General features: G+C 43.1%; 1 protein-coding gene across 4 annotated transcripts; it reads left to right on the top strand.

Moving 5' to 3' along the window:
- The first annotated feature begins 235 nt into the window (after window positions 1-235).
- Window positions 236-19,595, top strand: srp54 (signal recognition particle 54). 4 transcript variants are annotated; one of them, XM_023353121.1, is made up of 17 exons: window positions 236-332; window positions 8,907-8,996; window positions 9,231-9,328; window positions 10,736-10,827; window positions 10,911-10,995; window positions 11,077-11,181; window positions 13,144-13,210; window positions 13,329-13,386; window positions 13,475-13,625; window positions 14,283-14,431; window positions 14,518-14,618; window positions 15,711-15,797; window positions 15,871-15,944; window positions 16,693-16,801; window positions 16,971-17,141; window positions 17,559-17,654; window positions 19,106-19,595. In XM_023353121.1, exons 3-17 carry the CDS (start codon window positions 9,251-9,253, stop codon window positions 19,195-19,197), a joined length of 1,515 nt encoding a protein of 504 aa, XP_023208889.1. In that variant the 5' UTR covers window positions 236-332; window positions 8,907-8,996; window positions 9,231-9,250; the 3' UTR covers window positions 19,198-19,595. The 4 variants fall into 4 exon arrangements, with proteins under 4 accessions (XP_023208889.1, XP_023208890.1, XP_023208892.1 ...); XM_023353122.1 differs by having other exon boundaries at window positions 9,221-9,328; window positions 19,106-19,197; XM_023353123.1 differs by having other exon boundaries at window positions 245-332; window positions 8,910-8,996; window positions 19,106-19,197.
- The last annotated feature ends 137 nt before the right edge of the window (window positions 19,596-19,732 follow it).

Consider the following 19,732-nt stretch of genomic DNA (forward strand, 5'->3'; position numbering starts at 1 on the left):
GCATCTTCTTGTACATACATGCCACGTGATTATGTACAATTGTTCAAAGCTTTGTTGTTTTTTTGTTTGTTTTGTTTTAAAAAGGGTAGTGTGTGGATGGTTTCACGACACTCGGGGAACGTTTTTCAACCAAAATACCTTAAAATACAGTTCAGGTGGCCGTTTCAACAAGCACTTCCATGCGCCAGTCCAGTAAGCGGCGCTACTACACCCACAAACTGAATATAAACAACCCATGATGACGCAGGACTTCCGGTTAAGTACAGTTTATTTGACGCTTCCCTGGTGGAGTTTGGGAACGGCTACGTTTACATTGTAGTGTCGAGCGCTCGGTAAGCCTGAACAACTACTGATACATTTCTCCTCATTTAGTTTGTGGTCCAGTTTCCGCCATTTTAGATAATAATGAGCTAAATGGACCCGGAAACAGTTTCCAGATGAAGACAGCGAACTGTTGGCAGTCCAGCTAGCTACCTGCTAGGTCTTTAGCACTGCTGTAAACAGCTGTGATGTTGTTGAGAGCCGCCGGCTAAATGTAGTAGAATTAAAAAAGAAGATGTTATATCTAGAATAAGATTTGGACATACAGGATTAAATAGCACTCTTGAAATAATTAATAAGCATACTACAGGTTGTTGTAACTACTGTGAAAAATTAGAAACAGTCCAACATATTTTTTTTTTTAGAATGTAATGAACATGTTCAGGAAAGAGAGATGTTACTTAGAGATTTAAGTAGGAATAAAAATAAATTAGATATTAGGGAATTGTTTCAGAGATCATCCCGGGATGTAGTTTTTAGCAGTATTTTTTGTTTTCTAAGAAGAACGGGCATTATGGGGAGATTATAGTAGGTTAACGTCTGATCCATAGTCCAATCTGGAAGGTGGCGGTAATGCACCTATAAGTTGTTTGCCAACCGCCATAAAAATAAAAAGAAGAAGAAGAGCCTCAGGTTGATAAGCTGAGGAAAAAACACACACACCACCAATCTGAGGCCTCGTTGTTGGCGTCCACCAGAGACTGACTTCGTGCTCAGTTTGGTTAGTTTTATTTTGGGGTTTTATTTAGCTTTGTTTGCTCGTCGGTCACTCAGTTTCTGCGACGATGTAGATTAAACTGGAAGGCTTTAGCGGAGTCCAACGGACCGCTGTTCACCCAGCACAGCTCAGGATTAAGAACACTTTTTGATTAATTTCCTCTCCAGAGGAAATTAAAATAAGTTTACTATGTTAAGAGCTTAAATATATAAGAATTGGAGTCAAACTAAATGACAGGTGATGTTTTTCGACCTTACAAAAATCACAGATTTCTTCATTTATTGACAGTCATCATAGAGCCCTGTGTTTGCTTTAAACACACATGATGAGATGCATTACATGTATCTCACTGGGACCTCATGTTATAAACTAGCTAAAGAAAAATGACAAAATAGAAGAAAAACTCTGAACTAGTTGTCAACATTTTCTTGTGTAAAGCTCTTTAAGATCAGACAGAGAGCTTCTGTCAACATTATTCTTTACGTCTTGCTGCAGTTCTTTTCCCCAGTTGGGTTTAGCTCTGGACTTTGACTGGGCCATTCTAGCAATTGAACATGCTGCTCACTGTAGCTCTGGCTCCATGTTCAGAGTGGTCCTCCTGATGGAAGGTTAAACTTCCACCCTAGTCTAATGCAGTTCTCTTTCATAGCATTCGTTTCGTGTCTCACTATGGGAACGCCCTGGGCGTGACCTCATCAGAAGCTCCAATTACACTCCACCAGCCCTGATTGGCTGGGGATAAGTCTGTCAGTGCCAGGGAGAGGGGGCATGTCCCACCCCCCTACCTATATATAGGACTGGCCCTGCACAGACAGATCATTCAAAAACCTCTTCTCGCTACGAGCAGAAGTCCCGACTGGTTTCTCTCTTTTGCCTGCCGTTCTGGAGCTTAGCTTAACTGTCCATAGATACGAGTGCGAACTCGATCGCCGGGCGCTTTGTACCAGACTGGTAGTCTATATCGGGAGAAAACTAGCGTTCAGTCTGTTGCAAAACAGCACTGTTATCTGTGAATAACTGTGCGGAGTAGAAATACGCTTCACTGTTTTTCACTGGAGTAGCAATACTCCATTGGTAGCAATACCGGCAGAAGTAGCGATACTTCACAGAAATCGTTCCTGCAGTTAGCATGGACGCCGGAAAGGCAGACGCTAAAGCGGACGAAAATCCACGTGCTTGCCCGTGTGGAAATAAAATTTCGAGTTGGGACACTCACCAAATGTGTGTGTCGTGTCTCGGCTTAAGGCATGCCCAAGCAGCCCTCGAGTCATCGGAGGAATGCTCTCATTGTAGCCGGCTCTCACTCAAGGTGCTGCGTCGCCGTCTGGCCCGTCAATTGACACTGTCCGGAGGCGACCCCATCCTGGCTTCTGCTGCAGCTAGCCAAGAAACGGCGGCTCAAGGACTGACACCGGTCCCTGATGCAGAACCAGGACCAAGCTGGGGCGATATGCTTGACGCTGTTAACCCGTTGCCACTGGATGTGAGCGGCCATAGCTTCACAGCTTACCCGCTCGATTACCCCATGGCAGGTGACGACGGAGGCTCGGATGCAGATTCTGAGCTTCTCATCACCGACGAAGAAGAAGATGATGAACCGTCTCTTGTGCTCCGAGGTCGGGTCGCAAGACCTACACCTTCGGGCGTCAGCCAGGCCGGTGATGGTGACTCTTCTTCGTCTGCCTTGGATGTGGACCTGCATGACGTGTGTAAACGCGCCGCAGCAAAACTTCATATCCAGTGGCCCGAAGTTCAGGCTGAAGCAGCAAGATCACGTTTCGACGGCAAAAAGCTGCCAAAAGCCAAGAGAACGGGAAAGCAGTTCCTGCCTTTCTTCCCTGAGTTGCTGGAGGAATTTTCAGTTTCCTGGCGCAACAAACCGTACAGGGAGAAGCACCCAGTGGCAGGTGGCTCGGTTCTAGACTGCGAGGGAATGGACGACCACGGTCTCCGCCAAATGCCTCGAGTCGAACCAGTGGTGGCAGCGCACCTTCACCCGAAAACGTCTATGTCTTCGGGTGGGTTGGCTCCATCCCTCCCTTCAGCAGCGGACCGCTTCCAATCAAACCTGACGGAGAAATCCTACAAGGCGGCCGCTCTATCAGTTCGCGCCATGAACGCTTCTTCCATGCTGATGGCGTATCAGGCGGAGCTGGAGGAGGAGATGACTGCATCACCGGACGCTACACTGTGGGAAGAAGTGTGTATCATCACTGATCACTGTCTCCAGCTCCATAAGGTAGCGATCCAGGCTATGGGGAGAACTATGGGGCTCATGGTTCTACAGGAAAGAGCTAGATGGTTAAACTTAACCACGCTTTCCACCAGGGAAAAGGAGGACCTCCTCGATACCCCCATCACCCCGCAGGGCCTGTTTGGTGCAGCTGTTACATCTATGCAAAAGAGGTGTGAGGACAAAAAAAAGGGACGATGAGGCTTTAAAGCTGTGTCTCCCAAGACGGGCGCCGGTGCACGCAGCCACCGGCCCCACGTCCCAGCGCCAAACCTTTGCCCAGGCTGCGGCGCGTTTGCCTCCCACTTTCAGAATCCCTAAATTGCCGAAGACCCAGACGGCCGCTAACCCTCCTCCGAAAGGCGCTGCTGCTAAGGGCTCGTGGCCGAAGAAACCCGAAGCCGCCCGCTCGGATCAGCCGCCACCCGGGTCCACCCAGACGGTGAGGAGGAGGAAGCGTTTGGCCTGACAGCTTTTTGGAAGTCAGAGAGCGAGCTGGACTCGCCCTCAGACGCGGCTCCGTTACCGAGCCCTTCCATAAAGTTCAGCAAAGTTCGGCGCACAAACGAGGGGATGTTCGAGCCCGCTCAGCGCGCACGAAACGGGAACCGTGTTCAGTTCGGGATGTCCCGCGTTGGACCCAGTTCATGTCCCACAAGCACTGTTTTATGTCACAGAACATTAAACTTTCACAAGCTGCCGCATCCAGGCAAAACGCCGAGGGCGCAGCTAAAAATGTTGCAAAACAAACAAATACCAATAAGAGGGGAGATGGTTTGTCGCTCCCTGATAGGTGCACAGCCTCTCCCCCCCATAAGCAGACGCTTGACCGAGGGAAACCCTTGCGCATGCGCGATGCGAGACGAGAAGTCTTGCAAGCCAGCGCCACAAGAGGGCGGTATTACCCCATGCAACACAAACTGGCCCGTCAGCCCGCTGTCACTGAGACCGATAAAATGGGCAAACTGCACAAACTCAGAGTGGGTTTTAAGAACAATAAACCGTGGATACCGGCTGCAATTCGCTCTGCCGCCTCCACAGTTCAGGGGAGTGATTCAATCGCAGGCCAGTGGCTCCGCAGCTTTTTTCCTACAAGAGGAAATATCCTCTCTATTGGAGAAAAGAGCGATACAATTAATCCCTCAGGAAAAATGCCAAGCAGGTTTTTACTCCAGATATTTCCTGGTCCCAAAGAAAGGTGGTCGAGGGATGCGTGCAATCTTAGACCTTCGGGCTCTAAACAGACATCTGAGAAAATACAAGTTCAGAATGCTGACACACGCTTCCCTCTTACGTTTCCTGCGCCCAGGCGATTGGTTCACATCAATCGATCTGAAGGATGCGTATTTTCACATTCCAATTTATCCACCACACAGGAAATATCTAAGATTTGCATTTCAGGGGAAATGCTACGAGTATCTCGTTCTCCCATTTGGCCTCTCCTTGAGCCCAAGGGTGTTTGTGAAATGCACAGAAGCTGCTGTGGCACCACTCAGGCAGCAGGGGGTACGTGTAGCCACGTACATAGACGATTGGTTGATCGCAGCTCCGTCACAGCGGGAGGCTGCAGATCATACAACATTGCTCTCAAAACACATGCTGGATCTGGGATTCAAAATAAATGTGGAGAAGAGCATCCTATTTCCCTGTCAAAAAAATCTCTTTTATCGGTCTGTTTCTAGACTCTGCCCAGGCCAGAGTGAAACTCACAGAGGAGAGAGTAAAATCACTTATGAACTGCATGTCCCTGTTCCACAAGGGAAATTTTGTGTCTCCCCGTCTGTGCAGACGATTACTGGGTCTAATGGCCTCAGTTTTAGACGTTGTCCCACTAGGCCGCCTTCATATGAGGGGAGTCCAACGTTGGGTGGCTTCTCAGATGGTGGGCTTACACCCCCCCCACAGAGTAAGGGTCTCAGCCACCTGCAGAGCAGCCCTACGTCCCTGGAGAAGTGTACACTTCCTATCTCAGGGTGTTCCCATGGGAACTATACTGAGCAGAAAAGTGGTGACGACAGATGCCTCCCTGTCAGGCTGGGGGGGGATCTTCGAAGGGAAGTCAGTGAATGGGACATGGGACAGACACATGCGTGTGTTCCATATAAATTATCTGGAACTGCTGGCTGTTCTCCTGACACTGAAACATTTCCTCCTTTTCCTAAAGGGTCATCACGTATTAGTTCGGACAGACAACACAACTGTGGTGGCATACATAAACCGACAAGGGGGTCTAAGATCCCTTCATCTTCATATGCTGGCCCACAAGCTGGTCACTTGGAGCAGCAATCTTTTTCTGTCACTAAGGGCCACTCATATCCCAGGAGTGTTAAACCGGGGAGCAGACCTTCTCTCCAGGGGAAACCCTCTGTATGCAGAATGGAGACTTCACCCCGAGGTAGTCAGGATGATCTGGCTGCGTTACGGGCAGGCCTCAATAGACCTGTTTGCGTCTCGGGAAAACACACAGTGTCCTCTGTTTTTCTCCCTTCACGACCGGGAAGCACCTTTGGGGGTGGATGCTCTCTCCCACCAGTGGCCTCGAGCTCTCCTGTATGCATTCCCACCTGTAGCCCTCATTTTGCCGACGATAGCCAGAGTTCGAGCCGAAGGCTTGTCAATGATTCTCATTGCACCTCACTGGCCATCGAAGCACTGGTTGGCAGAGATAATCCAGCTTCTCCAGGGAGAACCATGGCCTCTACCTCTGCGCCGGGACCTGCTGTCTCAGGCGGGGGGGGAAATCCTCCACCCCCACCCAGAAAGGCTGGCACTATGGGCCTGGCCTGTGAGTGGTTAAATTTACACTCTGTAGGCCTCCCACACAATGTTATTGAGACAATCCAAAGTGCAAGGGCCCCCACCACCAGGTCTCTGTATGACTGCAAATGGGCCATATTTGAAAAATGGTGTGCAGAAGCACAGGAAATATCCATTCAGTGCTCTGTAGTTACCATTTTGACTTTCCTGCAGGACCTGCTGGATAAGGGTAAGGTTTTTTCCACCATAAAAGTGTACTTGGCAGCAATCTCAGCTTGCCATGTTGGTTTTGGTGGGAAAACCGTGGGACAGCACCCCTTGGTTTGCCAGTTTATGAAGGGAGTTCGTCGTCGGCTTCCTGTCTCTAAACCCCTTGCCCCATCGTGGGACCTTCCTCTGGTTCTGGATGCTCTGATGGATGCTCCATTTGAGCCCCTGGGACAGGTGGATTTGAGATTTGTTACTCTGAAGACAGCGCTTTTACTGGCACTTACTTCGGCTAAGCGGGTGGGTGAGCTCCATGCTTTTTCAGTGAACCCAGCTTGTATCAAATTCTCTGCAGGGAATAGAAGGGTGACCTTAATTCCTAATCCTGCCTTTTTGCCCAAGGTGTTGGGGTCATGTTCGGCAATAGACTTGGTGTCTTTTAGCCCCCCACCTTTTTCCTCAGCGATGCAGGAGCGTCTTCATGGACTCTGTCCAGTTCGGGCCCTGCACACTTATATGGATAGGACCAAAATATTGAGGAAAAGTGACCAGCTGTTTGTTTCTTGGGCGAAAGGTCACCTTGGTAAACCTGTATCAAAACAGCGACTTTCACATTGGATAGTTGCTGCAATTGCTTTAGCTTACACCTCTAAGGGACAGCAGCCGCCTGAGGGCCTTCGTGCCCACTCTACACGAGGGGTGACCACCTCATGGGCCCTTTTTAGAGGAGTTTCCATCCAGGAGATCTGTGCCGCAGCTAGCTGGGCTTCTCCCCATACATTTGCTCGGTTTTATAAGCTTGATGTCACAGCTCAACCGCTGGCTCATTCAGTGCTCAGCTTGGCATCAGTGCCACCAAGCACCCATCAATGACTCATATTGTCAGCAGTCGGTCTTGGGTCTGCATCGCAATCCGGGAGTCAGGATTTTCCCATAGTGAGACACGAAACGAATGCTATGAAAGAGAACTTTAGGTTACTTTCGTAACCCCGGTTCTCTGAGTAGCATGAGTGAGTGTCTCACCTAGCCACCCTCCTTGCTCATTTGTAGCGAGGAAGAGGGTGTGAGTTTTTTGAATGATCTGTCTGTGCAGGGCCAGTCCTATATATAGGTAGGGGGGTGGGACATGCCCCCTCTCCCTGGCACTGACAGACTTATCCCCAGCCAATCAGGGCTGGTGGAGTGTAATTGGAGCTTCTGATGAGGTCACGCCCAGGGCGTTCCCATAGTGAGACACTCACTCATGCTACTCAGAGAACCGGGGTTACGAAAGTAACCTAAAGGTTCCAACAGGTTTTCCTCCAGGATTCTCCTGGATATATACTTTGTCAATATTCAAGCGTTAATTCTGGCCACAGCATAACGCTGCCTTCACCGTTTATCACCATTATGATGGTGTGTGTAGAGTGATGCGAGGTGTTAGTTTCATAGAGTTTTGCATGCAGGCCAAACATTTAATTCTCCCTGCTTCACCTTGTTGCACGTTTTCTATGGTAAACTTGAATCTGGACGACTTGTTGCTTTATTTCAGATAGGTGTGTTAGTGAGGAAGTGTGGTTGACCCCGATGCTAGGAGTGTTGCTGCTTTCTATGGACTATGATTGGGTCCTACCCGAAACAAAATGAGTCATAAAAAAACAAATACGGCCCCAGTAATCTGTTGAACCAATCACGCAACCTAGACTGGATTAAGAATTTCATGATGAACTGTGCAATACTGAATTAATCACCACACAGCATCAGCATGTTTATTCATACCTTATTTATTCACCTTATTGATTTCATTATTGTGATTTGTTACGCCATGGAGCCATGCTGGTCTTCTTATTCTATTTGATCTGTTTTATATTAATGTGGACACTCAGCTGACAGTAATTCACTGTGATTGGCTACTTGTTTGATCTGGCAAAGTGACCATCATAAAATAGGGAGGTACAGAAAACCCAAACAGGACAGAGAAGCAGTGCCTGCTGTTGAATATTCATAAAATGGATATTCATAAAAATATCCATTTTGTGAATGTTTTATGGAGAATAATTCTCCTTTTTGCCTTTCCACCATGTTCCAGTGGAAAGGCAAACTAGACTCACTAACTCTTCTCTTCTCTTATCATTTTGTGTCTTAAAGACTAACTGCTGCTTTATGAATAATCTTTATCGTACCAAAGTAAAATTCTAAGAAAAAATGTGGAATTCCAGAAATTTCCAAGACTTTTTAAAAATGACTTTCAGTAGGAGCTACGTTTAGCCTCTGAGTTGGTTCAGTTTTTGAGTTATTTGTCATGGATTTTCCTTCCACTTCACAAATTTGTGGTCATAGTTAGAGCTGTCATCATACCATATTTTCCTGGGCCATAAACTATCCCAGAAATTATTGCGATAAACAATATTATTGTTGTTTGGACACTATTTTCAAATAATATAGAATATAGATAATGGTATAATAAGTCAAGGTTGCTCTATTAAAGACCAATAAACTTTAATTTTGTAAAGACCTGGGAGATGTTTTAATTATCCAAAGTTGAGCAAAACAAACAAAAATAATAAATAAAAGCGTATTTGGTCTGTGTGTATTTACATTCATCTGATTACATCATTGTTTCAGCTTGTCTGTTTTCACGCTCTGTCACAGAGGAGATTAATTCACATAGTTTTTTTCTTTTCTGTGTAGAAGCTGTGGCTGTGGGAAGCAGCAGTCTCCTGACTCACTGAGGGTTCTTACCTGGGGGTCCCCCCTCCACAACACACACTCATCCCGACAGTAAATGCACATTTTGACCTCACACACACTTAGGTTGCATCAGCTGCACAATTTCTGTTTGATACAATGACAACAAGATAAAAAATCATAGCATAGAGTGAAGTCTGTTCTGTGATCAGTGAGGGTTGACGTGGCAACAGGCTGGTAGGGTAAGCAGTGAGTGTAGCAGCCAACAGGATCTTAGTTTTGTTGCTGATGTTGTACATGTCTGTGTGTTCCTGTGGGCTCTTCCAGGTTTACTTCAGAGTGCCATCATGGTGCTGGCCGACCTGGGAAGGAAGATCACCTCGGCGCTGAGGTCACTCAGCAACGCCACCATCATCAATGAAGAGGTAGGACGCACAGCGTGGCACTAAACACTACTCTTTGTTCTGGAAACTGCTACAGAGGGAAGAAACCTTACAAGTTTGATTCAGTTTGACTTGTTCTAGAAAGGGAGCTGTGTTCTCTACTGAGGCTCATGTTGAGCTGGCTTAAAAATAAAATCTCAGATTTCCTTCAAAGCACATCTGGTTTTTTTTTATGACTGTGTATTAGAACTGTTGTAGATAGGAAAAAATAGGAGTACGTTTCTGCCAAAATGTCAGAAGTTTTTGAGATCTCAGAAATTTTCTGAGCTCCAAAAATTGAAAATTTGCAAGAAAACAAACAAAACTCACAAAGTCTGAGATTAATCTCCACAATGGCTCTAATATGCCATCATAGATTTTTGATTTTAGTTGATATTTTTCCCTTGCTTATTTTTAAAAGAAGAAATGACAAATTACAGAAAGTATTTTCAAAAAAATTTTTTGCTTCCATCATCACTTCTGAGAGTTCATCTGAATTCAAAGTTAAAATATATACTTACTTATAAGACAAGATGGTAGGACCTGGACTGGCAGGCTGACATCACTCTGAACCAAGACGGATAAAATCGATTTATCGTCCAGCCCTAAGCTCACACTAGTGGTGCAAGCTGCTAATATAAGATGCTAAAGGCATTTAACCAGTGGTGTGCTGGTGAAGCTTTATGAATCATGTGAAGTTGTACTGATTCCTGCTTCAAGGTTTCAAACCCTCATAAAAACTCAAACAGCTCATTGTGGCTTTAAAACATTTTGAAACATCTGCTGTGAATCCAGGTGTTGCACACAACCTGGTATCAGACCTGGTGAGTCCAGCTGCAGCTTCAAGTTCAATAACCATGATTCTTTTTCTTGAAGAAAATGAAATTTTTAGTGCATCTAAATCTAATGTTGACTTTATTAATGTATTGTATTTGTGCTGAAATATTAGTGAAATCCAGATCTGTGTAATACCAACTGCTCTCTCTTAAAAACAAGGTGAAAGAATTTCATGAATAATTTCCAGAAATGGTCCTTCAGGGTAATGTATAAAAGGAGACATTAAATCAGCTTTTCCCTTCAAATATTATATTGGACAAAGCTTCTGTTTGTCTTTTAATAAATCTTTTAGAAAAATGCAGCATCTTGTGCTATGGTGCACTTTTACATTTAGAGGGGGGAAAAAAAGAAATGGTGGACTAAATGAGATGTTTAGATTGTGTTTATCTAGGTTTTCTTTAAAGGTAACACATTCAGGATCCTAGTTTTAATTGAATTTAAACCTTTTGTGATAAATTACATTTTCAGTTTGTCCACAAAGAAGGAGGGAAACGGTTGGATTTGGTTCCTAAAGGAGAAATGGGAGTGTGGTTCTTCAGATGCTATTTTCAGGAGGTTTTTTTTTTTCCCCAGGTGTTGAACGCCATGTTGAAGGAGGTGTGTGCTGCTCTCCTGGAGGCAGACGTTAACATCAAACTGGTCAAACAACTGAGGGAAAACGTCAAGTAAGCGTGGTGCAGCCGGGTTCTGGTCCCCTTCTTCTGGGCGGAACCGGGCTGTTAGCTGACCGTCTGTCTTCCACCTGCAGGTCCGCCATAGACCTGGAGGAGATGGCCTCAGGCCTGAACAAGAGGAGGATGATCCAACACGCTGTGTTCAAGGAGCTGGTGAAGGTAGGTCCATGAGTCATGAGAACGGTCCAGATGCTATGTGTGTGTGTGACGTGTGTGTGACATGTGTGTGCTCTGTTTCAGCTGGTCGATCCCGGCGTGAAGGCCTGGACTCCGACTAAAGGCAAGAACAACGTCATCATGTTTGTTGGTCTGCAAGGCAGTGGCAAAACTACAACCTGCTCCAAGGTGACTGGACACACCTGACACACACTCTCCTAAAACAAAACATACATTTTACAGTTCTTCTAAACAACTAGCAAGGGCTGTTTTCTCTCATTACTTATGTTCACAGACTTAAAGCTGATCAGACCTTATGGAACATTTTCCTCATCCTTATTTGAAGCTTCTGTTATCATAATTGTTCAGTATTGTGGTCAAACCCTTGAATAGTAGCACCAAAACCTTCAATGATGTAGAGAAAAGAACATTTGAAACAATCAGGATGTGAAACAGTCCCCAGAAACTCTGAGCGAATGTTATGATCAGAGGAAAGTAAAACCGAACTCGTTTACTGTAATTTCCTAAAGTATGCTCGGCACAAAAAAACTAAAAGTTATAAAAACTTTTTTATGCACATTGAGAAAAAGCATATGTCGAAATGAGCAATAATAATGGAATTAACAGAGGAAACAGATGTTTGTCTTAGTTCCAACTAAATCTGAATGAACATCTGTTGAGCCCCCAGATACATAATGTGGATACGTAATGTTCCCACAACCTGAGATGAGTTTCAATTTGGAGTCACTTGGTTTAGATGTGGCATTCTGATGGAATCCAGACAAGACTGACTGCTGAAATTAATTTTAATTAAGCTTTTAATTAAAAGCTTAATTAAGCTTATATATATATTTAAAAAATATATTTAAAAAATATTTATATATTTAAAGAATCCATCCATCCATCCATCTTCTTCCGCTTATCCGAGGTCGGGTCGCGGGGGTAGCAGCTTCAGAAGGGAGGCCCAGACTTCCCTCTCCCCGGCCACTTCTTCCAGCTCTTCCGGGGGAATCCCGAGGTGTTCCCAGGCCAGCCGAGAGACATAGTCCCTCCAGCATGTCCTGGGTCTTCCCCGGAAAGAATATATAGATATATATATATAAAGAATATATTTAAAAAATATTCTCCCTTTTAGTAAAAAGTAAATTACTTGCACAATTTAGTAAATTGTGCAAGTAATTCAGTTGAAACCAGATATTTACATGAAATATATGGAAAATCAAATTCTTTCTTGTTTTAACACACTTAGAAATAACAAAATATTTATTTGCTAAATCCCTGGACGAGGCATTATTTGAAATTTTTTTTAATGTCTACAAAATCAGAAGATTGCATCCATTTCCTCTGTATTTGGTGGAATTGCCTGTGAAAATGCCTGAACATTTAGTGTGTTGTCCTTAATTAATTTCCTAATTAAATAAAATTGCTAGCATGTTAAAGGTTACATGCTAGTTTGGATTGATTTTATTTGTGCTACAAAATGCCACTAAATGCAAGGAAAATGCATAATAATGCCTTTAACTACCTCCTTGCTTTCTTCTTTGTGTTTAAAAAAGGCTGTGATGAAATGTATTTCTCACCTCCAGATTGAACCCAGATCATCCTAAAATGTTTCTCCAGAATTGAGCTTTTTTTATTATTATTATCCATTTTTATTATTTATTTTGTTGTATCAGTTTAGAAATATTTGCAAGGAATTTTGTGATATTTTTCCTCATTACATTTCTTTTAATTCTATGTGTAGAGTTTGAAAGGAGAGGAAAAAATAACAAGCAGACAGATAGATCAAACAAATATTTTTATTCCTTAAAGAACTTAATTAGCCCAATTTATTATTATTTTTGCTTCTCACCATACTGATTATGTTTGATAACTGAGGCGGCAGAGTAGTAGAAGTAAAAAACACTGGCACCTGCAGGTGGGAGGTAGCAGACACTTAAGCCCAACGTTTTTTGCGGAAAATTTGCAATAAACTCACATTTATGTGTTGATGTAAAAAAAAAAAGGTCAGAGATCTGCTGATTTTGCGTAAATTTCTGCGATTTCAGATTTGCAAAAAGCTGAAGGATCAGCTAAATGTTGACCACTGTGTCACAGCTGCTAGACCTTCATGTCTGTGTTCCACTAACAGCAGTGTTGTTCTCCCGGCAGCTCGCTTATTATTACCAGAGAAAAGGCTGGAAGACCTGCCTGATCTGCGCCGACACCTTCAGAGCAGGTCGGCACACACACTGCCTGTAGCATTAGCTAGCATGGTGTGTCACTCTTTACCCAGATGATCTATAAATAAACAAACATCTTCTCTTTGGTGTGAAAACCCCTCTCTTATCTCCAAGGTGCCTTCGATCAGCTCAAACAAAACGCCACCAAAGCCAGAATACCTTTTTATGGCAGGTGAGTGTTCCTGTGCTGCTTCCCCTGTTTGTAATTTCCCCCTCTCTCCCTCATTCTCCTGATGGTTCCCTATTTGTGTTGGGTTCAGTTACACTGAGATGGATCCTGTGGTGATCGCCGCAGAAGGCGTCGAGAAATTCAAAGGCGAAAACTTTGAGATCATCATCGTGGACACAAGTGGAAGACACAAACAGGAGGATTCACTGTTTGAGGAGATGCTGCAAGTCTCCAACGCAGTGGTGAGTACCTGAACTCAGCACCACAGGGGATCGGCTGGACGGAAGTAAGGATGCACCAATCCACTTTTTTTCTGAGGTTTAGTACCAGCCAGTATGATACAGAAAAACAGCTGAATTGACCTAAAGCATTTTTTTTAAACACAGACATAAATGTACTGAATTACTAATTTATCTGATATGTCTGCACCAGAACAGCACAACGAAATAGACTAATAGCTTCACTAGCTTGGTCAAAGATGGGAAAAAAAACAACTTTCATTTGTTCAGTCTGCAGTTAGGAGTAAAACAGCCAATGTGAAATGAATAATAAAGAAACAAACTGATAAAAGGACAGGATGACTACCTTGGTCAAACGTGTAAAAATAAACTGTGACAAACCTTTTAATGGTTCAGAAAGAGCAATTAGAAATTCTAAATATAATGTAAAATAAATAAAGCATGATGTTATTCCGAGCACAAAGCATAGAATTAGACTGAATAGATCTGCCCTCATGGAACGGGAACATTGTCACCGATACCTAATCTATAATTTTTTCAATACAGATATTAATAACTGTTTGTTGCATCTCTAGTGTCTTAAGAGTTATTGGTGTGTAAGGACTTTTTTTCCTCTACTGTTATGACATATTTAAGCTCCTCCTTTCTCTGTTCCCATAGCAACCTGATAACATTGTGTACGTGATGGATGCTTCCATCGGTCAGGCCTGCGAAGCCCAGGCTAAAGCTTTCAAAGACAAAGTGGACGTAGCGTCGGTCATCGTCACAAAGCTAGATGGACACGCCAAAGGAGGCGGAGCTTTGAGCGCGTAAGAACCTCTGTTGCACGGCGCTGCACGGCTGGTTGGTCCGCGAGCCGATGGTTTACCCTCACTCTGTGACGTTCTGTTGTTAGTGTGGCGGCCACCAGGAGTCCCATCATCTTCATCGGAACAGGGGAACACATCGACGACTTCGAGCCGTTTAAGACTCAGCCTTTCATCAGCAAACTGCTGGGTAAAAACTTCCTGTGTTTCTGCTCTGACTGCACCTGCTGGTTCTACCAAGAATGTAACACTGTTAACTAGATGAGGGTTAGTGTTAGTCTTACTAACATCTGATCGCTGCCTCTGGGGAAAATTACCTTTCTTTCTAACCAGGTTGCAGGGATTCTTTTCACGGTAGCTCAGTGGAGTTAGAGTTAAATTTGGATCATAATTTGGATCATATGTAATTCCATCTCGTAGCGCTTCATAAAAAAAACAAAGATCTACCCAAATAGTAAGAATCGTCAGGGTTCCAGCACAGACTGGATAAGTTCTGGATAACTGTGGACACGGAAAAGAGTTTGGAAAATTTGTTTTGTTTGCACATTTTATATCCTGAAAAATGTGGGATATAGACTATGTGAGTCTATATCCCACATGGAATATAGTCTATATCCCAAATCTATATCCAGAAGCAAAAGCGTTATTAGCCTCCATCTTATCTAATTAGTGCTGGCTCGACACACTGTTGTTGCACATTGTCTCCGAACTACAGGATGGCAGCGGTGATGAAACATGAGGCTTGTTTTCAAAAGACTATGGATGGATAGTCTTTTTCCATCCATCCACCTGTCCTTCTGTATTTCGGACCTGACCTCTGTCAAAAATAACTGCTTTAAGTTGATCAATAGGATTTGAAAATCTCTTTGAGTCTTGTCTTGAATACTGTAGGAACAATGATTTAATTCAATTCAAGTTCAAAGATATTTTGTAATAAAAATAATTTTTTAAAAAACTTTAGAAAAATGGCAGATATCTCCTCTAGCAGCGTTAGCCTTTAGCAGCAGAACTACGAACATAGCTCAGGAAAACTGAGTGAGACCTCAACCACACAATGTTCATGTTGAAGTCAGGTGGGCGGGATGCAACTGAACATTATATTTTTATTTCTCATGTAGTCTGTTAACATCCCACAGACTACAAGTCCCAAAGTCCCACAGAATAAAGTCCTTTAGTTCTTTATTGTTGTTATTTCCCACCTCTACATTTAAATCTGCTGTTGAACACATGCAGACACGCAGCCAGAGTTCTGCATCAAGTCAAAAGACGGTTTGTGTTGCAGGAATGGGTGATATTGAAGGACTGATCGACAGAGTGAACGAGCTAAAGCTGGATGACAACGAGGAGCTGATAGACAAACTGAAACATGGTGAGAATCCAGACGCCTCCGCTGCAGAACCTGCTGCAGACACGGCAACTCACTCCTGATCTCTGACCTGCAGGTCAGTTCACGCTCAGGGACATGTACGAGCAGTTCCAGAACATCATGAAGATGGGGCCCTTCGGACAAATTATGGTAACTGAAGACTTCCTCTCAAATTATCTTAAAGGTCAAATTATCTTAAAGGTGACCTATTATGCTTCCTTGAACAGGTCGGGACAGGTCTGTGGATGACAAAACAAGTTCATCACATTTGGCGCACAGATCATTCTGAGATGATGAGATTTCAGTCTGCTCCGTTCAGAATGAGCCGTTTTAGGGCCTCTGTCACTTTAAATTCAATAAACTGCTTCAGCGGTTAAACCAACTGACCAAGAGTGCTTTAGCTCAGCTAGGGTTAATGTGTTAAGGCACATTGTAACTTAACAATCGGAAGGTCTTTGAAACAGCTCATGTTTCCAGACACCAAAAAGCATAAACTTACTGCCAAAAGAATTGCTGTTTTTTTCTTAAAGTACTTGGTCTGTAGTTAAAAGCAATAAAGACCCAACTGGAAGTATATAAACGTTCAAAGTATGAATTTTGCTTAATAGGTCGCCTTTAAGGTCTTTGGCTGCCTGTTCTCTTCTTGCTGTTTGAATTTTTTTCATTGCAGGTTCTAGATTTCTGTTGACATGTAAATAGCAAAACTGTTGATTCAGCGTCTGTATGAGTAGATGCTGTTAATTCCATAAGTTGTATATAATCCTGACTATACAATGTTCAAACGGGCTGATATTCTATAATCTAATACATAATGACCTTATTGATGATTGACCCGAGAACCTTGAAGAGGACTTGTGTCTCTGTCTGTCCTGACTGTGGATCTGTGTGTTGCGTTCAGGGTATGATTCCCGGTTTTGGTACAGATTTCATGAGTAAAGGAAACGAACAGGAATCAATGGCCAGATTGAAGAAACTCATGACCATCATGGACAGCATGAATGACCAGGGTAACACACACTGTGACACTTACTCTCTCCACTGTTCTCTGCATTTTTTGTCAAGCAGATCTGAATGTAGACGTTAGTTTGAACTGGATTTCTGACTTAACTCAACCTGAATGAAAGATTTACGGAGAGGGTGAAGTCTCTGACTGATCTGACCAAGTTTCCTTTACAGAACTGGACAGTAAAGATGGGGCGAAGCTGTTCAGTAAGCAGCCCAACCGGATCCAGAGAGTGGCCCGTGGATCTGGAGTTGCCACCAGAGACGTTCAGGAGTTACTCACTCAGTACACTAAGTTTGCTCAGATGGTGAAGAAGATGGGAGGCATCAAAGGACTATTCAAAGGTACCAGTGAGCCACAATTCATGCCTAGAGGAGACTTTGATCTGGTTCTGATGTAGTGATACAATGTTTCTTAATCAGAAGAGTAATGTTTTATGCTAGCTGTGCTAACTGTGTTTAAGCAAACCACAGAACAACACGTCTTCCCTCGCTTATCAGTTTCTGACCGGAGGGAGATAACATGTCTGGATATTTAATAGCCACTTTTAAAGGAGGACTGCGTGAATGTGCAAAACTATGAATCACTTTGTAAAATCTGCTGAAAGATGAAGTGTTATTTGAGTATGCGACATTTCCAAAATCATGACCTGAAAGTAGAGCAAGAACATAAACAACTGCAAGGTTTTTAGAAAATATGAGCATCCTTGGATTTTACGTCAGATCTCCGTGCTGATATGTTTGTGATGTTTGGTGTTCCAGGAGGAGACATGTCCAAAAACGTGAACCCATCTCAGATGGCCAAACTGAACCAGCAGATGGCCAAAATGATGGACCCTCGGGTCCTGCATCATATGGGTAAGACCTGCTCTCCAGCAAACCTCCCACAGTGAACATTCATCCACAGCTCACTTCGCACCATTGCTTAATGAAAGAATTCTTTAATTATAAAGAGCTCATAAAAATCACAGGACATAAGACTCAAAAACAGATGTGAAGGAGTTGAAAGATGTAGAGAAATAAATGCCTTAGTAAATCCAGTGAATCAGTCTCAGACAGTTGATGAGGAATGTTAACATCACAGCCTGGTATTGTATAAACTAATTTTACTACAGTTTGTTGTCATAAAATGAAAAGAGGTTGTTTATTTATTTTTTATTCTGCATGCCTGCTAGAGAAAGTATTTCAAATAGAAATAATAATGGACCAAGTATTAATCTTTAGGAAACCCCACAAGTTAAAGAAGCTTTCACAGAGTTATAGTAATTAGCTTTTACAAAGAAACTGCTTGACACTATTCAGCCAGGAATATTAGATCTGATGTATTAACTTTGCTTTTAATAAGATTTAGTTGTATGTCATATGTGTTGTGTGTTGTATGTTATGCTTTAAGTTACAAAAACTCCTTAAGTCAGTAAGAGGGGCCGAGGTCAAGAGGATCAGCTGTTGAGGAATTTTACAGATCAGAATAATAAATGAGTGAACTGTTCCAACATGTCCTGCCTAAAGTCTGTTGGCAGCATCGTCAGCTTGCACTGTCTGAACAGATTTAAGTTTAATTGATGACAACTTTTATTCATTTTCTCTTTAATTCCAGAAAATATAAAAGTACTTTGTAAATGAATCTAACTCGCTTGTAAATGAGTTGTAAAAAATAAACATAAAACAGACTTTCATGCACAAAGCTGGAAAAATTACTAAAAAAACAGAATAAAATGTATTATTATGCCCTAGACCAGGGGTCTCAAACTCGCGGCCCGCAGGCCAACTGCGGCCCTCGGGACGATAGTTTGTGGCCCCTGCCTTAATATGAAAGTTTAATGTTAGTGGGCCCGCGAGTTTGATATAATTGGCACTTTTCAGTGTTGTGTGCGGAGCTGAACGAACTTACCAATCACGGTGGAGTATGTTGCTCTCGGGGGCGGGACATCGGCCGGGCCTATTTGCATTTTCTATTTGTCATTATTTGCATGCGGTACATGCGCAATTTCCACGGCCGCTCCCTTCAGCATCCAGTCTAGACCCGGAAGTCGCTGATCAATGTAACGTAATTAAGGTTAGGGTAAATTGAGTTTGAGACCCCTGCCCTAGACATTAACACCAAGTGCTCAAAAAACAAGATCATATGGACTTTTTAAAAACTTGTTTCTTTCAACAATCCAGATTTGGTTTTAAAAGCAGTTGGAGTTAAAATAGACTCCACCAGCTGGATGAGTTTTGCTTCGTTATTTTTTTTCTGCACATATTTAAACATGTCATCAGTCAAACAGTTAAACTTTGTATCATTCTGTTATGCTTGTGTGTTTTAGGGGGCATGGCTGGCCTTCAGTCCATGATGCGCCAGTTCCAGCAAGGAGCAGCCGGCAACATGAAAGGCATGATGGGATTTAACAACATGTGACCTCCCCCCCAGCTGATGCCTTAATACAGAAGAGGAAACTCTTCTCCTCCTTGCAGGTGGAGGAGGTGGGGCAAACCCTGTCTTTTGCTGCTTTGCACCAACAAATAAAATACAGTTTGTCCTTCAAGAAAAACATTGAAGGTAAATTGTGAGTATAAAGGAGTAGTTGAACTTTTCAGCAAATGTTTTTGTTTGTCAGAGAAACCTCTGGAATGCTCCTCGGTCTTGTGGAAGACGAGCTGATGATTAACGGGCCTCATTACCTTTGGTTGGTAAAAATGTTTCCATGTAAAATTAAAACATAGTTTGAACCATTACAGGAGTAAATGACACAGGATGAAATTGAGTAGTGACAGTGTTTTTGTCATAATAAAAAAATTTTATTGCATCATTTTAAACCTGGTGTGTATTTATTTCATTGACTTTTTATTCTGATAAAATTTCACCAAGTTTAGCTGTTCTAAGGTTTTTATTAAAGTAATTTATTTTCAAATTCAGAAGTTCACAAAAATACAAGATTGTGGTTTTTAAAAAG

The sequence above is a fragment of the Xiphophorus maculatus genome, chromosome 19, assembly GCF_002775205.1.
Source record: "Xiphophorus maculatus strain JP 163 A chromosome 19, X_maculatus-5.0-male, whole genome shotgun sequence".
NCBI lineage: Eukaryota > Metazoa > Chordata > Actinopteri > Cyprinodontiformes > Poeciliidae > Xiphophorus > Xiphophorus maculatus.